Source organism: Parus major, chromosome 19, assembly GCF_001522545.3.
Source record: "Parus major isolate Abel chromosome 19, Parus_major1.1, whole genome shotgun sequence".
NCBI lineage: Eukaryota > Metazoa > Chordata > Aves > Passeriformes > Paridae > Parus > Parus major.
This window is the reverse complement of record NC_031787.1, coordinates 2,973,202-2,992,280: the sequence shown is the minus strand read 5'-3', so window position 1 is coordinate 2,992,280 and position 19,079 is coordinate 2,973,202. Positions and strand designations below refer to the sequence as shown.

General features: G+C 41.7%; 1 protein-coding gene across 2 annotated transcripts in view; it reads left to right on the top strand.

Moving 5' to 3' along the window:
• Positions 1-4,192: 4,192 nt before the first annotated feature.
• The window catches only part of RABEP1 (rabaptin, RAB GTPase binding effector protein 1), a 45,853-nt gene continuing 30,966 nt past the window's right edge, over positions 4,193-19,079 (top strand). The window contains exon 1 of one of the 2 annotated variants that reach the window (XM_015646401.3): positions 4,193-4,350. In XM_015646401.3, the coding sequence (XP_015501887.1) occupies positions 4,317-4,350 (34 nt within the window). In that variant the 5' untranslated portion in view covers positions 4,193-4,316. Of the gene's footprint in view, positions 4,351-16,065; positions 16,085-19,079 lie in introns of those variants that run through there. The other variant, XM_015646402.3, reaches the window with a different exon arrangement.

The following is a 19,079-nucleotide window of genomic DNA, read 5'->3' as shown; positions in this document are numbered from 1 at the left end:
GACATCTTTCAAATGAGATCATTAATGTGTACATATCTGGTTTTAGAGCCAATGCAAGCACTTCGATTTTTTGCCTGCCAAATTTTCATTTTTGGCTCCATTTTCTTCCCATATATTCAAAGAACTGCACCACATGGAATCCTTTAAACAATAGATGGGATAACATAATTTTTCAATTGCTCTTGAAAAGGTTTTTAACCACATAAACTATTCCAGGGTTCGCTAAGAAGTTACCATTGCAAATAATGTAATTGTCCCAGACTAAATTCCTTGCATTCCATAAGAACTTTTGAAGCAAAGAGCATGACTGATTTGGGATTTTTAACCAGACTCTTTATGGTAATACTTAGATGAATGTAAATTTTCTCCAAAAGCTTTGCTTTAAAAAGAAAGGACTAAAGCCCAGAAACACTCCTAGCTGCAGAACCAATAACTTAATGCTAATGACCCATAGATCTCAATAGAAGGAAAATAAACATTTAAAAATTAGGAAACTGAACACTTAATTTTAAACATTTTTTTAAAAATAGTGAGAAAAACAGTAAAGAAAATCTGGCAAACCTAGAAATATATAAAGTGCAAGTAATAAATACTGCTTTTCCTCTTTTGTGAGCTGGACAAGGCTGCTACTTGCCTTTGGAATGAAGCCAAGGCTCACTGTCCTGCCCTCCTTAAAGATGTGTGTGACTTCTGCTTCCCTGGGCTTCACCTGGAGTTTAAAATACACTTTTTTTTTTTTTTTTTTCTGGTAACATGTTTACTCTTATCATCTGAAACATTCTTGTTGAATTCCTCCAAAGATGATGTTATTGCATGCTTTGGCCAATGGAGACTGTTACCCAACTCTCCACTGTGTAACACCTCCAGGTAGAGTAGGTGGGGGGAGATGAAATCTCCTACCTGCCAAGGCAGAGGGCCCCAGTTCTGCAATTCTCTTCCCCTGTAGGTGCCCTGGAGTTTAGAACCCACAAAGCCACTTCCCAAATCCACCTCATTACTGAGCTTTCTTGGATTAATTGAATTAAGCAGTGGGTGGTTTAAAAGATGAACTACAGTGGGAGCAGGGCCTGTAATTCACTGCAAACCCTCACCATACAGGGCACAATGGAATCCAACTTCTTTGTGGCTAGCAAAGCAGCAGACATGGGGAACAGCACTTCAGAGAGCCTTTTGAATCTCCATTTTGATTCTGTGCTACAAGCTTCTCAGTTCCCACACATCAGCCTGTTTCCACTGGATTCACACCAGATGCAGACTTGGCCTTGCAAGCCCAGAAATTTAGTTTATCTTTTTAAAGACTCTGGGTTTTGTAGAATTGGCTTAGCTGTCATTTAAAAAAATAGTACCTTGTATCACTCAAAACAGAAGGAATTAGTTCTGTATTTATTAGCCAAGCCTCCTGTGAATACAAAGCTTTTGGGATCATACTCTTCCTCAGTCTGATCACAGCCCTGCCCCTTTAATCATCCACAACAAGGGACTTGCTGGAGATGCAGGGACTTCCCCAAAGCTGTGCACTTTGTGGCAAGTACAATGTATGTAACTGGATCTTGTCCTGACATGGAGCTGGGACATAGCCAGGGTAACTCAACCAGCCTCAGGATCTGGGACTAGTGTCACAGATAAGGACAGTGATAACTACATTCTTCAAAGCCTCGTGAAAATAGATGCCTCAGTTGAGGTTAAAGTGCCCCAAGTAAAGGGGAAAAAAAAATAAAAAAAGCAAAGACATAGAAAGAGAAAAATCTTTCTACATGACCAAAAAAAATAAGTAGAGAAAATTTCATTTGGACTTGAGCACCCATAAGCACAAAAGTCAATCAACTGTAAGTCCTATTAGGGAAACAGATTTTATAAGCTCTTTCTCCACTTATTCATTTTCCTCAAAGAAAATGAAAATACTTCTTCTTTCCTAGATATGTTATGTGAATTACTTCACTGTGCTCTTCGCAACCAAACAACCCCAGTCCCCCTCAGTTTCCTCCAGGTCTCCAGTGTTCACACTCACTGCTTGCTCCTGGATGTTTTTTTGTTCAAACAAAACCTGCAAACTTCTTTTTTATAATGAGCCTTCAGGATTACATTTCAGGCAGAGTGCAAGGTGACAGCTCCTCCTCCACCTGTCCTGACGCAGCACACACTCCCCAGGAAGATGCATCTTCCATTCACACGTGTCTGCTGCTTGTGCTGCTGATGCTGAAAATGCCTATGTTAGGCTTTTAGGCCAAATAAATTTGATAAAAATTCATGGGATTTTAGGAGCATTATTTCTGCAGAAGCTTATTCCAGAAATAGCCTCTGCTCACCTGCGCCACTGATTCCTTAACACTGCATTTGTCCATCCTTCACACCACAGGGACTGGAATTCAGGACTTCTGGTCTCTGCTGTTTCTGTGCTGCAAGACCTTTTCCTCTGACTGAAAACTGCTGCTAAACCTCTTTTACCTCTTTTAAGATTTAGCTGAGTCATGCTGGGAAATCCTTTGAGATCAAGGCTATAAGAACTACAAGTGAGTAGAATTAAATGGGACATTTTGGGAGGCACAGAGGAAGTTACTCAATTGTTCCAGGTTAGAAGACATTCTGTTAGATACTACATAAACCTTCACCTCTGTCAAGTCCAATTACTATCCAGAAAAGAAAGATTAAGTAAGAACCACACCTATAAAGCTAGTACAGCTCTAAATTGAAGAACAAAGAAAGGAAAATAAAAGTACAAGCCCCTCAAGAGTTCTTATATTTTTGAAACTACGTATAAAACCCATCCAGAATGTAAGCTCAGGAGTTCAGATAGAGATTGCAAATGTTGCAATTTCAACAGTCAATATCCTATCATCTCATCTATGGAAGTGATGAAAGTGAAATGATAATTCATCCCTTAATAAGCACTTGTAGGTACAGCAGATATCAAGCTTATTATTATCTTACTTGTTTTTTGCAGCAGGAGTGATGCTGTACTGAGTTTGATCCTTGACTGACCAAAATGTGTCAGAGTTTTGCCTCAACATGAACAAGATGAAATTATCTGCTAATATAGGTGCTTTGAGGTACTCATATGAACACACAGCAGGGTGGAGTTTCAAGAGCTCAGTTCTTACACTCAGGACTAGATTTACAGGGAGATTCATGCACTGAATGCTTGTAACATCCAGCTACTTATAAAAAAAGCCTAGGAAGGAGCTAAGAAATTTGTAAATGTACCTCAAGTGATAGATAGTTCATCCTTTGATCATCTGCCACTAAGTCAGCAGTTCACCCAGTTGGGTGGAAGGACTAAAACCCATGAAAGGACTAAACCTCCATCAACACAGCCCAACCATGGTGCTGGCAAAGGGACCCCTTGGCAGGACAGGCTCCTTCCACTGCCCACAAGGGCCACAACTGCATTATTGGTGTGACAACAAGCGTGACAACTACAAACAGGGCAGGGACTAATACACCAATTTCCATGCCAAGTGTGTAATTTGTAATCAATCGTTTGTGGACCCTCTGACTTTTGAGGGTCCTTTTGTCCACGAGGATTTATGAGTCTTGGGTGCTCCCATCCACTTTAGAGTGAGTCATCACATTAGAGAAAGACTGGATGTGGCACACAGTGCCACGGTCAGGGTGACATGGTGGGGATCAGCCTCAGGTTGGACTCGATGACCAGGTGTTTTCCAACCTCGGTGATTCTGTGATCAAAGGGCAGAATTTGTTGGTGTTGCTCAAAGCGACTTCTTCAATAACAAACATTAATTATGCCTCCGGGCTGTAGGCCGGGGGATTTCTCCCTTGCCCGGGGCTGAGGGGCCAGCCCGGGCAGGGACCCGGGAGAAGCCACGGCCACCCTCACCCTGTCCCCAGTCCTTGTTCCAAATTCTTCTCCTTGTTCCTCAGTCTCTGTCCCTGCACCCATCCCTGGTCCCTGGTCCCAATATTTGGTCTCTGTTCCCCATTCCGGTCCCTATTGCATTACCTGTGCCCTGTCTCTGGTTCCCGGTCTTTGTCCCTGTCCCTGGTTCCGGTTCCCGTTCCCTATGTCTACCCTCAGTCCCTGTCCCCGGTCTCGGTCCAGGTCCCCGGTCCCACTCCCGGTCCCCGGTCCCTCCCCGCTCGGCGGCCGCAGCCGATCCCGTGCCTCACCGTGGGCGCCTGCGCGGGGCTCCTCCTCCTGCTGCTTCTCCTCCTCCTGCCCGTCCTCCCCTCCCGCCGCCGGCGGCCGCTGTCAGGATGAGGCGGAGGAGGCGGCGGCCCGGCCCGGCCGCTCCCGTCTCTCTGCCCGTGGCGTAGCGGTCCCCGCCCGAGGAGGCCGCGGCGGCGCCGCCCGCCGAGCCATGGCCCAGCCGGGCCCCAGCGCCCAGACCGAAGGTACCGCGGGGGCGGCGGCGCGGCCTGCGCAGCCCCGGGCTCGCCTGAGAGCCGCGCCGGCCGCGGGGCGAGGGCGGCGGCCTGGGCGCGATCGGCCGGGCACGGTCCGGGGGGCCCGCACGGAGCGGGGACCCGCCGGGAAGGAGCGGGGAGCGGCCGGGGGAGCTTGGCTTGGAAGGCCTTGGGAGGGGGCGGGAGGCAGCGGCAGTGGTTTTTTAGGCTGTGAATGTGGAGCAAGGGCGGCTCCCGGCGCGCACGGAGCGGGGATAACGCTGGGAGGACGCGCTGCTGCTGGGGAAGGGGAGCCCAGCCTCGATGGGACGAGGCCTGCCCGCCCTGGCAGGGGAGGAGGGAAAGGGTGGCGGTGGATGCAGGTAGACACCGATCCTCCTGGTGGGACGCCGTCATTGATTTGGGCACGGAGGGGGATGTTTGGCTGTGTGCGAAAAGGCACCTCAGAAGGTTCAGGTTGGGATGTGCAGTGTGAACGGTGCCTTCCTTTGCTGGAAAAGACAAAGAAAATAACAGATCTTCTCTCAAGGTGGTATGTACCTGTGCAGAAGGAAGCTAAGCTTTCCCTGAAGGTTCCTGCTGTGGAAAGGTTATTTCTTACTGGTTTGAGAGGAATTGTGGACGTTTTTTACTTTGGAAAGGTTGCAGAAGTGTGTGCATATAAAAAAGCTGTAGGTAATGCTTAGTTTGGAAGGTGAGGTTGAAGGGTCAGTGTTTACTGTGTGGGATGTATGGGAAGGGTTGAGAAAACCAGGAATTTAAGTTGAGGCTAGTTATAATGTAGATATAGGAGAACTGGAGAGATGTGCATAGTCCTGCAGGATTGGTGCTTACCCAGCCATTGGACTAGGCCAGGGCTCTCTTCTTTTAGGGAGCATTTGAGTTTCCTTGGGAAAGCACTGTGTTAGGAAAGGGCAGTGTTGTATTCTTAATTATGCATGTCTAGGGAATTGCGTGGGCTATTTTTTTTTTTGTTTTTTCTTTTTTTCTTTTTCTCCTTTGTGTAGTTACACGAGAAAGTGCTTTTCCTCAGGGATTTCAGCCTGCCTTTTGAGGGTAATGATGAAGGTGCTTAGATTGTGGGGTTTTCCCTACATTATGGGGCAGTCATTGCTGGTTTGTCCTTCTAAAGCACTGAGGGGAAGATAAGTTTCCCTGCTGTCATGCTTGTAAGGTCAGTGTAGGTAGGGGTTATTCTCCTGTACTTTGTGGTGAATAACCATTGTTTATTGTTCTGAGGGCTGCAGAACAACTTCCAACAATTTTTCCTCTTGGCTCTTGCAGACTGTCACACTGCAGGTGTGCTGGGGAACTGTGCAATGTACAAATGTTGGCTGTCTCTTGACCAGGAAAAGTAGTTGTAAATTTGTAGTGTATTAGAAGACCCATGGATGTATTTGTGTTATTATTATTTAAAAGGAAGGCAAAAAAGTGCAAGAAAATTTAGTGGTTTGATAGGTTGGTGAAGTCTGTCTTACAGGAGGTATGGATTGCTGTCTTCTTCCTGGTCCCTAGATGTGGGGAGATGAGGATGCTGTAGAGAAGGGGACTGGCTGGAAAGTTGGATGGATTCTGAAAGTGGTTGCTGTGTCCTACACTAAAGAATTGGAGCTTCTAAAATGGCTCCTCTCCCCATCCTCCTTTTGCAGCCATAGGACTAGTTTTGGTTTTTTACCCACTTTGGTTACTATACTGTTCTTATCTGTGTTGGTTTTGCTTGTAAGTAACTTACCAAAAGTGTGCCTTGAAACTGTTCTATTTTAATGTGGAGAAAATTCAAGAAATTAATTATTTAATATTTTTAGTTGTCTGCGCTGGATTTATTGCTTAAAGGAGTAGCATAACCTCCGATTTAAGATTACATGTGACAAAATAGAACTGGATTAGTATGTTCCCCTGAGGAAAAATAATGGCTTTTTATAATTACTTGCTTTGATTATAAATAACTTAAGCATTCTTTACTCATGCAAGTCACATCAGCTATGATTTGTTTTTGTGGAAAGTAAGTATAAAAGAACTACTTTTTCTGCTGTGGTAGGAATAACATATGGAACAACATGAGAGGAATTAATGTAGAAATTGTCTTCTATTCCAAAGTCTGCACTGAAATGAAAATGGGCCCAAGAATAGGGGAAGGAATAGTGCAGAGAAATAGGAAAAGAATGGGCGTTGTGTCCTACCCTGGTTTGTACTTTGGATTAGTGGAGACGTTAATAACCCTCTAATCCAGTGTGTGGGGTAACAGAGTTGATGTATGATAAGAATCGCAGGGAGGCCGAGGGCAGCCCTTGGCTGCTGCTGGAGCTTTGTGCTCTGTGCTGGGAACTGTGAGCTCATGATCTTAACCTGTGCTGCAAGTAGGTATGTGCTACCTGCTGATCCTGGTCAAGGGTCTTTTTTAGGGGAAGATTTTAATTTAGTTGTGTTGTCCAGATTGCATTACCACACCTGTAATGTCTTATTTTTTAAAATATTTTTACTTTGAATATGATACTCAAAATTCATACCTCTCAGGCTCCCTGGGTTTAGTTTGGATCTGGGTGCTTGCCATCTCAGAATGTAAGGTTGCCAAACAAAATGTGTTGGCATAGCTTTTCCCTATCAGAATGCTCAGGATTTAGTGTAATTCTCCTTCTCGTTTCTGGAAAACACTTTGATGAAGGAACTGCAGTGATATAAAACACTTTTTCTTCAATGCTAAAGTTAATTAGAATGCTAGGCCAATTATTAAACTCTTCTTACTGTTCTAAACTTAAACCATTAGTACAGTCAGACTGATAATTAGCATATCCATTGATATTGTTCAGGGATAAACTGTTAATGGCACAGTCTATCAGATATTTTAGTAAGAATTTCCCGGCAGAAAGAATTGATCCAGTATTGGAGTAACTAAGACCAGTAAAAAGTGTCTGTCTGTCAGTGGTGGGAGGCTGTGCCATCTCAGTGGAGAGAACTGCTCAGCTGTAGATGGAAGATTGGAGGATGTTGCCATATTGATTTTGGTGCCAGCAGCAGTGCCGTGATCCTCATTGTGTCCCTGTGTCAATAATCCAGGATCCCAACAAGAGCTGGGGCTGTCACACATCCCAGGGGCCAGATGATGCTGGTGGAGAGGTCAGGAATGTCACACAGAAAATGAACTAACAAAACCTCAGGTGCTTTTACATTTCTAATTTTTTTCCTTGTAAGCATGTCACTTTTAAACAAAATTGAAGTATCTAAAGATGCTATTGTTCATCTCCAAGCTAGGTGTGGTTCATAGGGGACTGGCCATGAGTGCTGATGTTCCATTCTGCTTTGTTGATGCAACTGTCAAATGTCAAACTCTTATCTCTTGGAAAGTAGCTTCAAAATTGTTGGAACTTTCCAAGAGGCAAAAAATTTCTTCCCTCACTTTCATTTTGCTTGGTCCTAGATTTATTATTATTCAATAATTACTAATATTATTACTATGTTTTTATTATATTATTACTAATACAATAAAAAATACATTCTAATTAAAACACAAACATTCACACTTATTTTTTAGGCCGTGTGCTTTTCTGACATTTAAGTGGACAAATCTGGAATTTGGTTTCAAAAACTAAACAGACACCTTGGATGTACATGTTTCCATCTCTTAGAGTTTCTAAGGAAGTTTTAATCAGTTCAGCAGATCAGTTTGCTCTGAAATGGGAATATTCACATTCAGGGTGTCTGTTTTCCTGTCAAAGTCAAATTGTAAATCTCCTAATTCTGCAAAATACCCTGACCATATTCTTTATCATTACCTGTTGATCTGCGAGAAGGCACAATGAATATGCTTTAACCTGTGGACTGACTCTGTCTTGCATTTTGGACACTGGAAGATGTAAATTCTTTGTCCATTTTTATTTCTTCTTGGCCACTTCCCCATTGTCACAGAGAAGATGGGCTTAGTAATGTGTTTTCTTCCCTTCCTGGCCTGGTGCCTCGGGATGTGTAACTGCTTTCCCATAGCCCTTGGTGGGTGGACTGGATTCCCACTGTGAAACTAGTTTGTATCAGCTCCCTTGAAAGTGCTTGAAGAAGGAATTTTGTTTTAAAACTTTCAAGAAGCTAAAACAAACAATTTCTGTCAGTGTGGGAGTGGACCAAATCCCATAGGCTTCATTATGGGTGATGGTTGACTGGCAGACTTTCACTCCAGGCATTTTAATAAAAAGTGCTTCTCAGATGAGAAGTTTTCTATCCTAAATTTAGGTATTTTAACTACACTCTTTTCTTCTTAAAAAATACCAAATATGTAGTTTTAAAACAAATGAAAAAGCCTGAGGTTGAGATTATGGTTTTACTCTGACTGAAGTCTTTCAGTAAGAGCTGGTAACACTGATAAGCAACATTTAGTAACCAGGCTGCTGTGAAAGCCATTGTATGTGAGTATTTCAGAGGAACAGCTTTCATACCAAAAGTCTGCTACTTCTCAGTAGTTCAGCCTTTACTTGCATAGTTGGTTTTAGTGTCTGATTTAGTAGTGGCTGAGTTAATGGTACTACCCTCCACAAGTTAGTCTATAAATAGGGTAAGCACTGTGTCATTTTAGTCACAGTATAGTCAGTTAAGCATGATGATGAATTATCTCTGGAAAAATTTAAATCATTTGATATTTTTGTGTAAATTGGCATAGGAAGAACAAGTGAGCAGTGTACCCTTGGTTAATATTTCTGTGCCTTTCAGAAGGAAGAGGGGGCTTTTTTACCTGGAAAGTACCTGGTGCTTAAGAAAACTTCTGAGTTGTCCTGTTGGTCTATAAGCAGTGCCTGAAGTACTCTAAGAATGCAGAACTGCAGCATGACAGCTGATATAATGAGGAGTTGTGTGTATTTATATTTTTTCCCATTCGTGTCTCCTTCTGTCAGCCACAACTCCCCATGGCATTCAGCTGACTTGTGATGGTGCTTCCCTCCTTCCTGTCTCTATCCTACTCTTCCCAGCCCTGGCTCCTTCAGTATACTGAAGGGGAAGAATAAAGCTTTTGAATCACCTTTTATGTCTGTTTCCATCTCCTCTGGCAGTTCCTGCTCCACACAGTGAAAGAGCAGAAATGTGGCCTTGCTCGCTCTTTGGTCTGAGGTTTTTCCTCCCTCCCTGGTCAAACACCCAGTCATTTGACCGTGTCTTGGGCAACTGCTGCTCTTCAGCAAGTCCTCTGGTTTCCTCAGCCTTCCCTCCCAGCCACCACCTCAACTTCTTTAATACTGCTCTCCTTGCCTTTTGCAACCTCTTGTTGGTGGGTGTCCCCTGGACCTTGCCCTTGTTTTGGCTGCTGCAGGCCTTGCTCTGCTCTGTGCAATCACACCCATCTCTCTATCCCATCTCTTCTAGAGAAACTCCCATGACTGTATAAACTTCCTCAGTGAAAAATGTCTTTTTCTGAGCAATATGGCTCCCTAGCTGTGCTGAATCTTAGCTTATTTGCTTTAAAATATATTTTTCTTTATTTAAGAGCTTCCATGTTCTGTTACTCTGGAAGGGAGATCTCATTGTGATTTACTCTTGGTATAGAGAACTACTCATCTACTTTCCAGCCCTGCCTTATACATGTTCAGGTTCTGAGTGTTTCTTCAGAACAGATTATAGAATTTTGAGGCAGTGATCTTCAGTTGCCTAATCATGAGGTTGGCTGACATCTAATTTTTTAATACCTTGTATGCTAAGTAGCTAAGTCCCTCACAGATTGCAAAAAAATCGTTGCTGGAAGTTAACTTATGCCTTTTGGAAATCGAAGTAGAAAATAGTGTTCCATCTTTTGGCTATCAGAGCAGTTCTGTGGTATCAGTTGAGGGCAGGACAGGAAACAGCAGAGCTGTGATCTGCTCATTTGGTTCTGTGTGCAGTTAAGGACCCTGCCTTGTGTGTTAGGGACTGAAAAATAACCAGAATCCTGGAGAAAACAACAAAAAAAAAAGGCAGTCTGATTTTTAGTTACTTAATAAGCCAGAAACACTTAATAACCCTTACTGTGGTGAGTCACACTGAGAAGAAATTTGGGTGGAATTTTATTAATATCTATCTTTTTATATTTTGTGGTTTTTGAAAGTGTTTTTTGGTGAAATTCTGGAGCATAAATTCAGTAACAGAAGTTATACATAGCAAAGTGAATTGGAATCAATAACTGGAAGGCAATGGTAGCATTAACTGTGTGTATTCCAGAGGGAATAGCCTGGAGGTGAGAGGGAAGGGTTACCTGGGGATCAAACCAAACCAGCAATGTCGATTATAATGGTGTTCCCATGGCTTTAAGCTGGTGACCTGAATAGACTGTGTATTGCATCTTCTACCAATACGTGTTTTTAGCTTTCAGATAATTGCAACAAGATTTGCAATGCTGTTTAAATGGCAACAAAGGAGAGGAATATGCACAACAAAAGGAGAAACAGCTCTTTCACTGTTTTTACCCAGTGATTCCGTGTGTAACTGTTTATCCCCCACACTCATGCCCTGGTAGGGTAACTTTGTATTTGCATGGCTGGTCACCATTCAAATACTTCCCAAAAGAAATTATTTCTTTTAATCTGTGCTGCATCAGTGCTATGCAAAATGAGGAGGCAGCACCGTGGTTGGGTGCTTTAAAAAAAGAATGAAGCAGTAACTTGCAAACAGTAACGTAGATAAAACCACAGAGTATCATACAGTGCTTACAGCTGTGTGTTCAGTGGCGTTGCCTTAATCTACACAGGAAGAAACACAGAGGAGTGCTAGAAGTTACTGCTCAAGCAATAAGTATTTTAACTATCTACAATAAATTTTCATGTCCAGTGTCCTTTAAGAAAATTGTCTTTCCTAAGGCTTATTGAAGTTCATATTAGTCTCCCCTTGACTTCAGAGACAAGAATTGGAACATTCATCTTACATTAACAGTAACCTGTGCCAAAATCCCTCTGATACATTTTATCTGTGGTGTTACTTGGTTTATTTTGGTGAAATACAAAGAATAAATTTGGCTCTGTTAATTAAAATCATCTGACAGAATGGCATCTTTATGTCATATATGGCATCTTTAAAATTTTCTTTTAAAGATTGGTTTCAAGTAAGGTTTTCTTAATTGCCAGCTTGCAATGTCTGTTTATATCTTCTCCCATGTGAAATTAATGGGAAAGCAATTAGGCAAACTCTGGATTCTGCGCTTGAGTGACGCTTCTAGCTGTGAAGATATTAGAGCTGTCTGTCTGGTCTTCACAGCTTCTGTTGGAGTTCTAGATGAAACTGGAGATAAAGATGTTCAAGTGCTGCATTAACTCGTGATGTTTCAGAGTTAAATTTGTTGGAGGCCTTGAGATTTACATTTAGCTGATGATCCATGGGGAGTGGTTGTAATGGCCTGTTACAATGTCTAATCTAACTGAGTATTTGCTTTCAAGTAAATGTGAACTTAACCTTATTGTGGGATAGGAATGTTTTCTGATATATTTTTATCTACAGCTCTAGGTATTGTACCAGTCTAAGCACTTCTATACTGGCAACTGCAGTGCAGTACAACTCTTTCAGGTCCATTTGTTCAAAACCTGAGTGTGTACAAACACTGGTGGGAAACCTGAGCTTGGAATTTGCTTTCTAATACCAATTAAGTTTGTCAGCTTTCCCTGGAGAGTCTGAATGGAAATCAGGATTTGAAAAAGGTCGTTTATCACTTACAAATGTCAGTCATCAAGTCTTAAAAATCTAAGTTCTGCTGCATGGCTACACCAATCTCAGTAGCCACAAGGGAGAGTGGGGGACAGAATGAAGGCCAGACTATTTCTTTTGGCAGGCAGCAAGCACTTCAGTTAAACTGATAATTAGGCTGTACCCATAGGCTGTGGTTTCACATTGCAGCTAAGCCAGTCTAGAAGGTTGCTACTGCTGAGAGAAGGGTTCCTACTCTCTTCTTCCTGCTCCCACAGTCGTGTTTCCCTCATTTTCTTTATGCCAGCCCTGCACATTGGACACATCACTGAGCCAGTTCAGCTCAGTCACCAGTTGAGAACTACTCACTGCTGAATTAATTAGTTTCATTAATTTAGTGAAAGACCTGATAAGCATTAGAGCTCGCATAAAGGAAGGGTGTAAACCACACAGTAGTAATATGAGAGTCCAAGGGTATAGTTCTGACTTTTTTTCACAGTTTACTCTGATCTTCATTGCCACGTGTGTGTCAGGTCTGCTCTGTGCTCAGCCAAGTGCTAGGTGTGGTCTGCTTTGGACCTGGTTTGAGACTCACTGCCCTCCCACCCTCCAAATTTTTCCTGTATCACTTCTGATGCTGTCACTGCTGTTAAAAGCTCACATAGCATGGTGGGGATAAAAGGCATGTGTGCTCACAGAGAGGTGGGAGTGCTGAGTTACCCTCTCAGATGACCACCAGTATAGAAATTGATTTAAAATGATTGTAAGTGGAGGCTTAGTCTAGTCTTCCCATTCTGTTTGCTTAGACCCCTGGAAAATGTTTTGAAAATTTCATGCTGGAGGAGGATCTTCTTCCTTTTTAAATGTTCAGGAATTCATGTAGTTGGCAAGTGGTAGCAAAAAATATGAATATATAGAATCACAGCAGTATTTCCTGTCAAGAAATAGATTCTAGAGGCTTGGGGGAGTACTACTAGTCTGTTGTTCTCTGGGAACCTATTAAATTGCTTTAGAAATCTTACTCCAAATAATAGGATCTGTATCCTGTTCCTTATCAAGTAAAGATGTTAATTGTCTTTTATTGTTTGTCATACTATATTTATCATCACAATGTCTCCCTAAATATATCAGGCAAAAGTCTTTTTCCAGGCCATTTATTAAGATTTATATCCTTTAAGTGGCTACTCTACAGCACCCTGTTTTTTCATGCCTACAACAGGCTATTCTGACAACTAAAATTTTAAAATTACTATTTCTTGAAAGTCAGTTTCTACCTGTTCTCTTTCTCAGTTTATTTTCTGTATACTAATTTGTAGCAAGGGGTAGGGAACTACAGTGGGAAAGAAATCAGGTGTTAACTCCCTTTTGTGCTGCTTGTTCATATCCATAACTCTTGAGTTGTGAGTTGCTGCTATTTCTGAAGTTTTTCTAGTACCTGTGAAATGACTGTGCTGTCTGGTAGCTGTGCATGTGGAAGTGAGTTTCCATGCTCTTGTGATTATTTCAGCTTTTGAAAATGTCCACCAGGATGCCAATTTGCTTTAAATGGCAGTGTCCTCACACCTGTACCAATGGTAAATTGCAGAAGCCATTGCCTATATAAATTCCACACACATTGGCTTCTTTCTGGTTTCTTCTTCATCATTTTCTTGGTCGAGCTGTATTTCACTTTTGTTACTTTCCTTTGAATTTTTAAGTGTGTTAGGTTATCATTAATTTGTTCTTTCTGCTCAGAAATTGGGAAGCAGAGTACCCAGGTGGTCTGTAGCCTGAATACTCTCACAACTACACCTCAATTCTTGGCCCCATGACAAACAGCAAGACAGCATGAGACCTCAGACTAGTGGTGTCTGGGGGAATTTTGGAATTAATGTAATGGTTTTCTTTTATATATTAACTTACTTCATCAAAGAGAACAATGCAGTAGGGTTGTTTTGTGCTGTTTTGTTGGTTCTTTTTTCCTGAGAGTTGAGTCACACTTTATTCTCATTTTTCTGCCTGAAGAGGACAGCCTTTAATAAACCTGTAGGCGAAGTGATAAACATATAATAAGGAGTCACAGGGATTTTTTTCCCCTCCCACTGCAAATGAGTCAGCAATTAAATTATCTTGAAAGAAAATCAGTCTGTTGTCTGGGTTTAGCAAATGTTTACATTTAAAGAGAACAGTTATATTAGTGGTGCTCAGAGTGCAAATTGTGTAGGGGGTCTCCTGTAAAATGAAATGCATATCAGAATCTCTCCCTAAATGACTCTTGATCTGAAATATTTTCATTTGATCAGAGCAGCAGATTCCTGGTGGTTTACTAAAACAACTTACATTTTCTTTTACTGGAAGACACACTGAAAACCTCACTGTCAAGTGGAATTGCCACGTGTAATCCAGTTCTGTGTTTTCTGGTTATATCATACAAATGATGAGATGTGCTAGTGTGGAAAAACTTGGCAGAAATATTCCTGTGTAAATACGAAGGCTCATTCATATTTTCAGTCTTGCTCTGGTCAGGAAGATTTATGTGACTTGACATTTTTGGGGACTTGTTTTCCAATGCTGTGGAAGGGAAGAGGTGGCTGTGCTGGAGGTCTGGTTCTAGGCTGGAGGAGCCTCTGTGTCTGCTTCAAACACCTTCTGTTGGTGTTTATCTTGCAGGTAATGAGATGGGGCTGGCTGGTGAAATGAAAGGGGCAGGGATGAATTTGACAGCTGCATTGTTTGAGCTCAGATGTGTGAAATGCTCAGGAAGCTTTGCCAAGGGGATCAGGCTGTGCCTCAGGGTGTAGAGATCTACCTAGGCTGGCCTAGAGCTGGCAGAGGTGGAATCCAGCTGTGAATCCTCTTGGGGAAATGTGCCCAGTTCTTGGGGACTTCACCCTCCCCAGTTCTGCGCTGCCATCACCCTGCTCTTGTTTGGTCGAGCAATGACTGGGCTGAGTAAATGCCCACAGCCTGCAGAGTAAATAACCCCTTTCATAAATCCAAGGAGACGCTGAGTGATTTTGGTTTGGTTATTTGTTTGTTCTTTTTCTTATTTTTCCAAATTGATCCTCCTGAAAAGAGCAGATATAAAAAAGAAAAATTGTTAAAGCAAGATGAACAAGAGGCAAGCACTTAGGGAGCAGGGAAAATGCTGGTGATTGTGATGAGATTGGTAACTGTTCTCTCCATTCTGTGTCACTGTAGATGAATTCAAAGTTCACCAGACTGTAGCTTGCTGTTGACTTTTGGAATATTCTGATATGCATTCAAGCTTAGCAACACCGCATTTCTGGGGAGATTCACTGGTGATAGCAGCAGGATACAGGCAAAATCCTTTCCATAGGATTCCATTAATGGTGTTGTCTGTTTGACTTTTCCAACTCTGTGATTCATCCACTGCTGCCCTATTTAAATTATTCAAAGAATTGATAAAGCACAGCGTGTGGTTGATTTCCTCGGGAAAAAAAATGCTAACCAATAGTGTTTTCCTGAAATTTCTTGATGAATTGTTCTCACCAAAACATTGGTGGCAGAGATGAAATAGAGTGAAAACTAATGATAGTAAAGCTTCTTGTGCATTAAGTTGGGACTTCTGTGGAGAAGACTGTGCACAGAACTGAGAGTTCTGATGGCAGCCTAGTTAAAAGGAGAGAGCCAGCTACTATGCTGAACAGGGATGTACAAAATGCAGGCTATAATAATGGAGGTAGGGGACTGTCCTTGGGAAGAAATGGTGCTTTTGGCAAAAGAAAATAAACTGTTGGAAAAAAATTCAAGCCCCCTTTTGTCGACATGGACATTCATGTTTAAGTGCATTCCTGTGATACTTGATGTGAGTGAGCAGTGTTCCATTGCAGTCCAGTGTAAATAATGGGTAACTAAGCATAAATTTAAAACGAGACTTAAGTTAACCTGGGGTCAGAGTGACTAAGTGTGTAGAAGAGCATTACTTGTCACATGAAGTGGGCTTACCAAACTGGAAGTCAGGAGTGATTCTCCTTTACTGGGTGAAATGGAGTGTCACAAGATGGAGATCTGCACCTCAGGAAGCAACTGCCTCCTTTTGTGTCCAGGAAAGAAGATGAAGGAGGCAATAACAAAGCAAGGAAGTAGTTAACACATTGTGAGTGCTGTGAAAAGGGAGAAAAAGTGGGAAGTGGAAGTGGAAAAAAAAATGGGGAAGGAGAAACTATGTGTTTGCCTTCTTTTCCTTGTAGTTGTGCATGAAGATGTTTGCTTTGCTGTTAGGGAAAGTTTAGTTGTTACTGCATATGGCTATTCATCTTTGCAGGTTTAATTAAGCCATTTAAAGAACCTTTGTTTTCTCTTTCCCTTTTGCTTGTTCTCTTCTTACAGCTGCCTCATTCTTAGAAGTGTCCAAGTCCAGGTTGGACAGGGCTTGGAGCAACCTCATCTAATGGAAGTGTCCCTGCACAAGCAGAGGGGTTGTAATGAGATGATCTTTAAGGTTGCTTCCAGCCCAAACCATTCTGTGGTTCTTTATTATATTATAGAGGACAGTCTTCCCATTTATTCAAACATCTAAATTTCTTCAGATTTTAATTACTTTAATTTAGTGATGGCTTTTCATTTTTTTTCTAAACTCCTTAATGTAGGATGTCACACATTGTTAAGCATAAAAAAGAAAAATAAAGAGTAGGAATAGGCACTACTGAGATTATAGGCTGTAGTGGAAAGATGTTTGTCATTCAGCTTCAATTAAAAATAACATTTCCTTCAAACTTTAATAATATATTGCAAACTTCCACTTGATGTTAATAGAGTATTTATTATGTGGTTAGATGCTGGTAACATGCAATGCTTGGCTGAAAATTTTTGATCCTGCACTTGCTGATATTTGCAATTAGTATGAAGCTTCTGTAACAGATATGATGCAGCAAGGCTCAGATCTGCATGGTGATATCTGCATTTGTCAACAACACCAAGTTTTTATGGATTTGGCCTTAAATTGGTACTGGATTGTTTCCCTGCGAATGTTTAGTCAATGGAGAACAAATTGTGGATGTCAAATAACCTTCAGCTGCACAATCAGCCAGAAATGGCTGGATGAACACAGCAGTGTCTGAAAGCTGCACTGCCCAAAATGGGGAACTGCCCAAGCTCCTTCTCAGAGCAGAGCCAGCAGCTCCTGGGCCAGGGCACAGCTCTGGGGCAGAACCCCCTGGTTTTCCCCTTTCTGGGGTTGATTCTTCTCACCACACACAGCAAAACACTCTAAAAAGGGAGCTGTAACAAGCGGAGGTGTTTAGTGCCACTCTGAAAAAGAAGGTGGCAAGTGAGAAGTCAGGAGTCATTCTCTGTCCTCACATAAAACAAGGAAAGTGTGTGACCAGTGATCTTGAGCCATTTGGCCCAGTAAATAATAAAATGCTTGATACTTGCAAGTTTGAGAAAAGCAGGTAATTATTTTCTTCCTGTGTTTTGGTTTGGGTTTTTTTCCCCTCTAGTTTGATCTGCTGCTGCTGGATATCTGTGTGTAAGGACAAATGTTGTTTCTTGAAAATAAAGCAGCCTCATTTTATAAGTCAGGAATTGCTTCTGTTTAACATGTTTCTTCAAAGTACCCTAATCTGTTCCTATGCTTCTGAGTGCCTCATGCAAACAGCTGGATTGGAGTGTTTTGTAAGAGTGGAGGAGTTGGTTGTTCTTTTTTCATCAAATTCTGTTTGAGTAAAGTAAAAAAAAGCTTTTTGCAGTCTACATGAATGGTCTGGTGGCAGACTTAGATGAAAAGTTTATGGAGTAGCATAATTGTGGCTCCAATATGATGTCATGATAGACTAAAGTTAGTGCTCATAGCAAATAGTAGAAAGTCATAGTAGGAACTCATAGAAATAAGTACTTTTCCATACTTCTCAAGCAATCATGACAGCAAAAGAAAGGTAGAAAATGACAGAAGCTATATATTTTTTTTGTCTCCAAAAAGTTCTTTGTACATGTAGGTTCTTTTCTGCTCTGTTTTTGTATTTCAGCTATGTGGGACTGAACTCTTGATGTCATGTTTGACTCTTTAAATATCAAGCAGAAAGCTCTATGGCATTAATTTTATAAATAGAACTGGTACTCAAAAATAGTCTTATTGATAATCAGCTTTGTCTGTCTTAGTTCTGGAATGATCGCTACATGTTTGTGTAACTGGAAACTGTCATACATAAAATTTAATCCTTTTTGGAGCTGCTCTGTGGAACAGCATATAAATAACTAGTCAATAAGAAATGTGTGTTTGTTCCTGTGTTTTCCTAGAATTGGAATTTTGCTGTGCAGTGGGTTAAGAGAAAGCTGTATCTTTTTTTCTCTGAAGTTTCTCTTCACGTATTGCAGCAGTTTCATGGTTCTGCTGTAAATCGATGAGTCTGCTCTGAAATGGATTTTGCTGCCCTTATTTTGAGTTCTCCCTGGTTAGGGCACATGATGAAATTCACTGTGCTTTGCTGTAATGTCAGTGCTCCACATGAGATGGGGATCCCTTTGTCTCACCTGGAGTGTCTCTGCAAAATCTGTGTTGCTAGCTAGAAATTAAGCTAGTGATTTAATTGCCATCTATAACTCTGTCATCTGCAGTCTATTTGGCCTAATAATCCGTGAAAAAAAAAGCTATTTTAAATTGTTGGCCAAAAGGATTTCTTGTTTGGATTTTTTTTTAGTTTGGCATACCAATTTTAATTTAAAGTTTTCTCAGTGCTATTTCCAAAGTTAAGAAAATAGGTCTTTTGGGATTTTGTTTGTTTCTGGGTGACTTAGGGCCCTAAATATCCCTATTTAAAGATCTCACTAGTGCTGTGAGGGGATACAGAGTGTTCCGTGCTGTGTGACAGAGGATCCCATTTCAGTCGGGCACTGCCCATCTCCCGGCTGTGTTTGCTCTCCCTTCATCCTCCTTCAACAGCCTTGCTGCCACTGCAGCGTGGGAACCACTCTGCAAAATGAACAGCTTGCTTTTGGGGCTGCCTTTAAATTATAGCCTGTGATGGACTAAGTTTTCTTTTTCAGCTCTGGGGTTAGGGTGAGTCGGACCTAAATTCAGAGTGAAAATTAAGTGATAAATTGCAAAGGCCTAATTGGAAATCTATGAATGAGTCCATTTCCTGCCATTGACT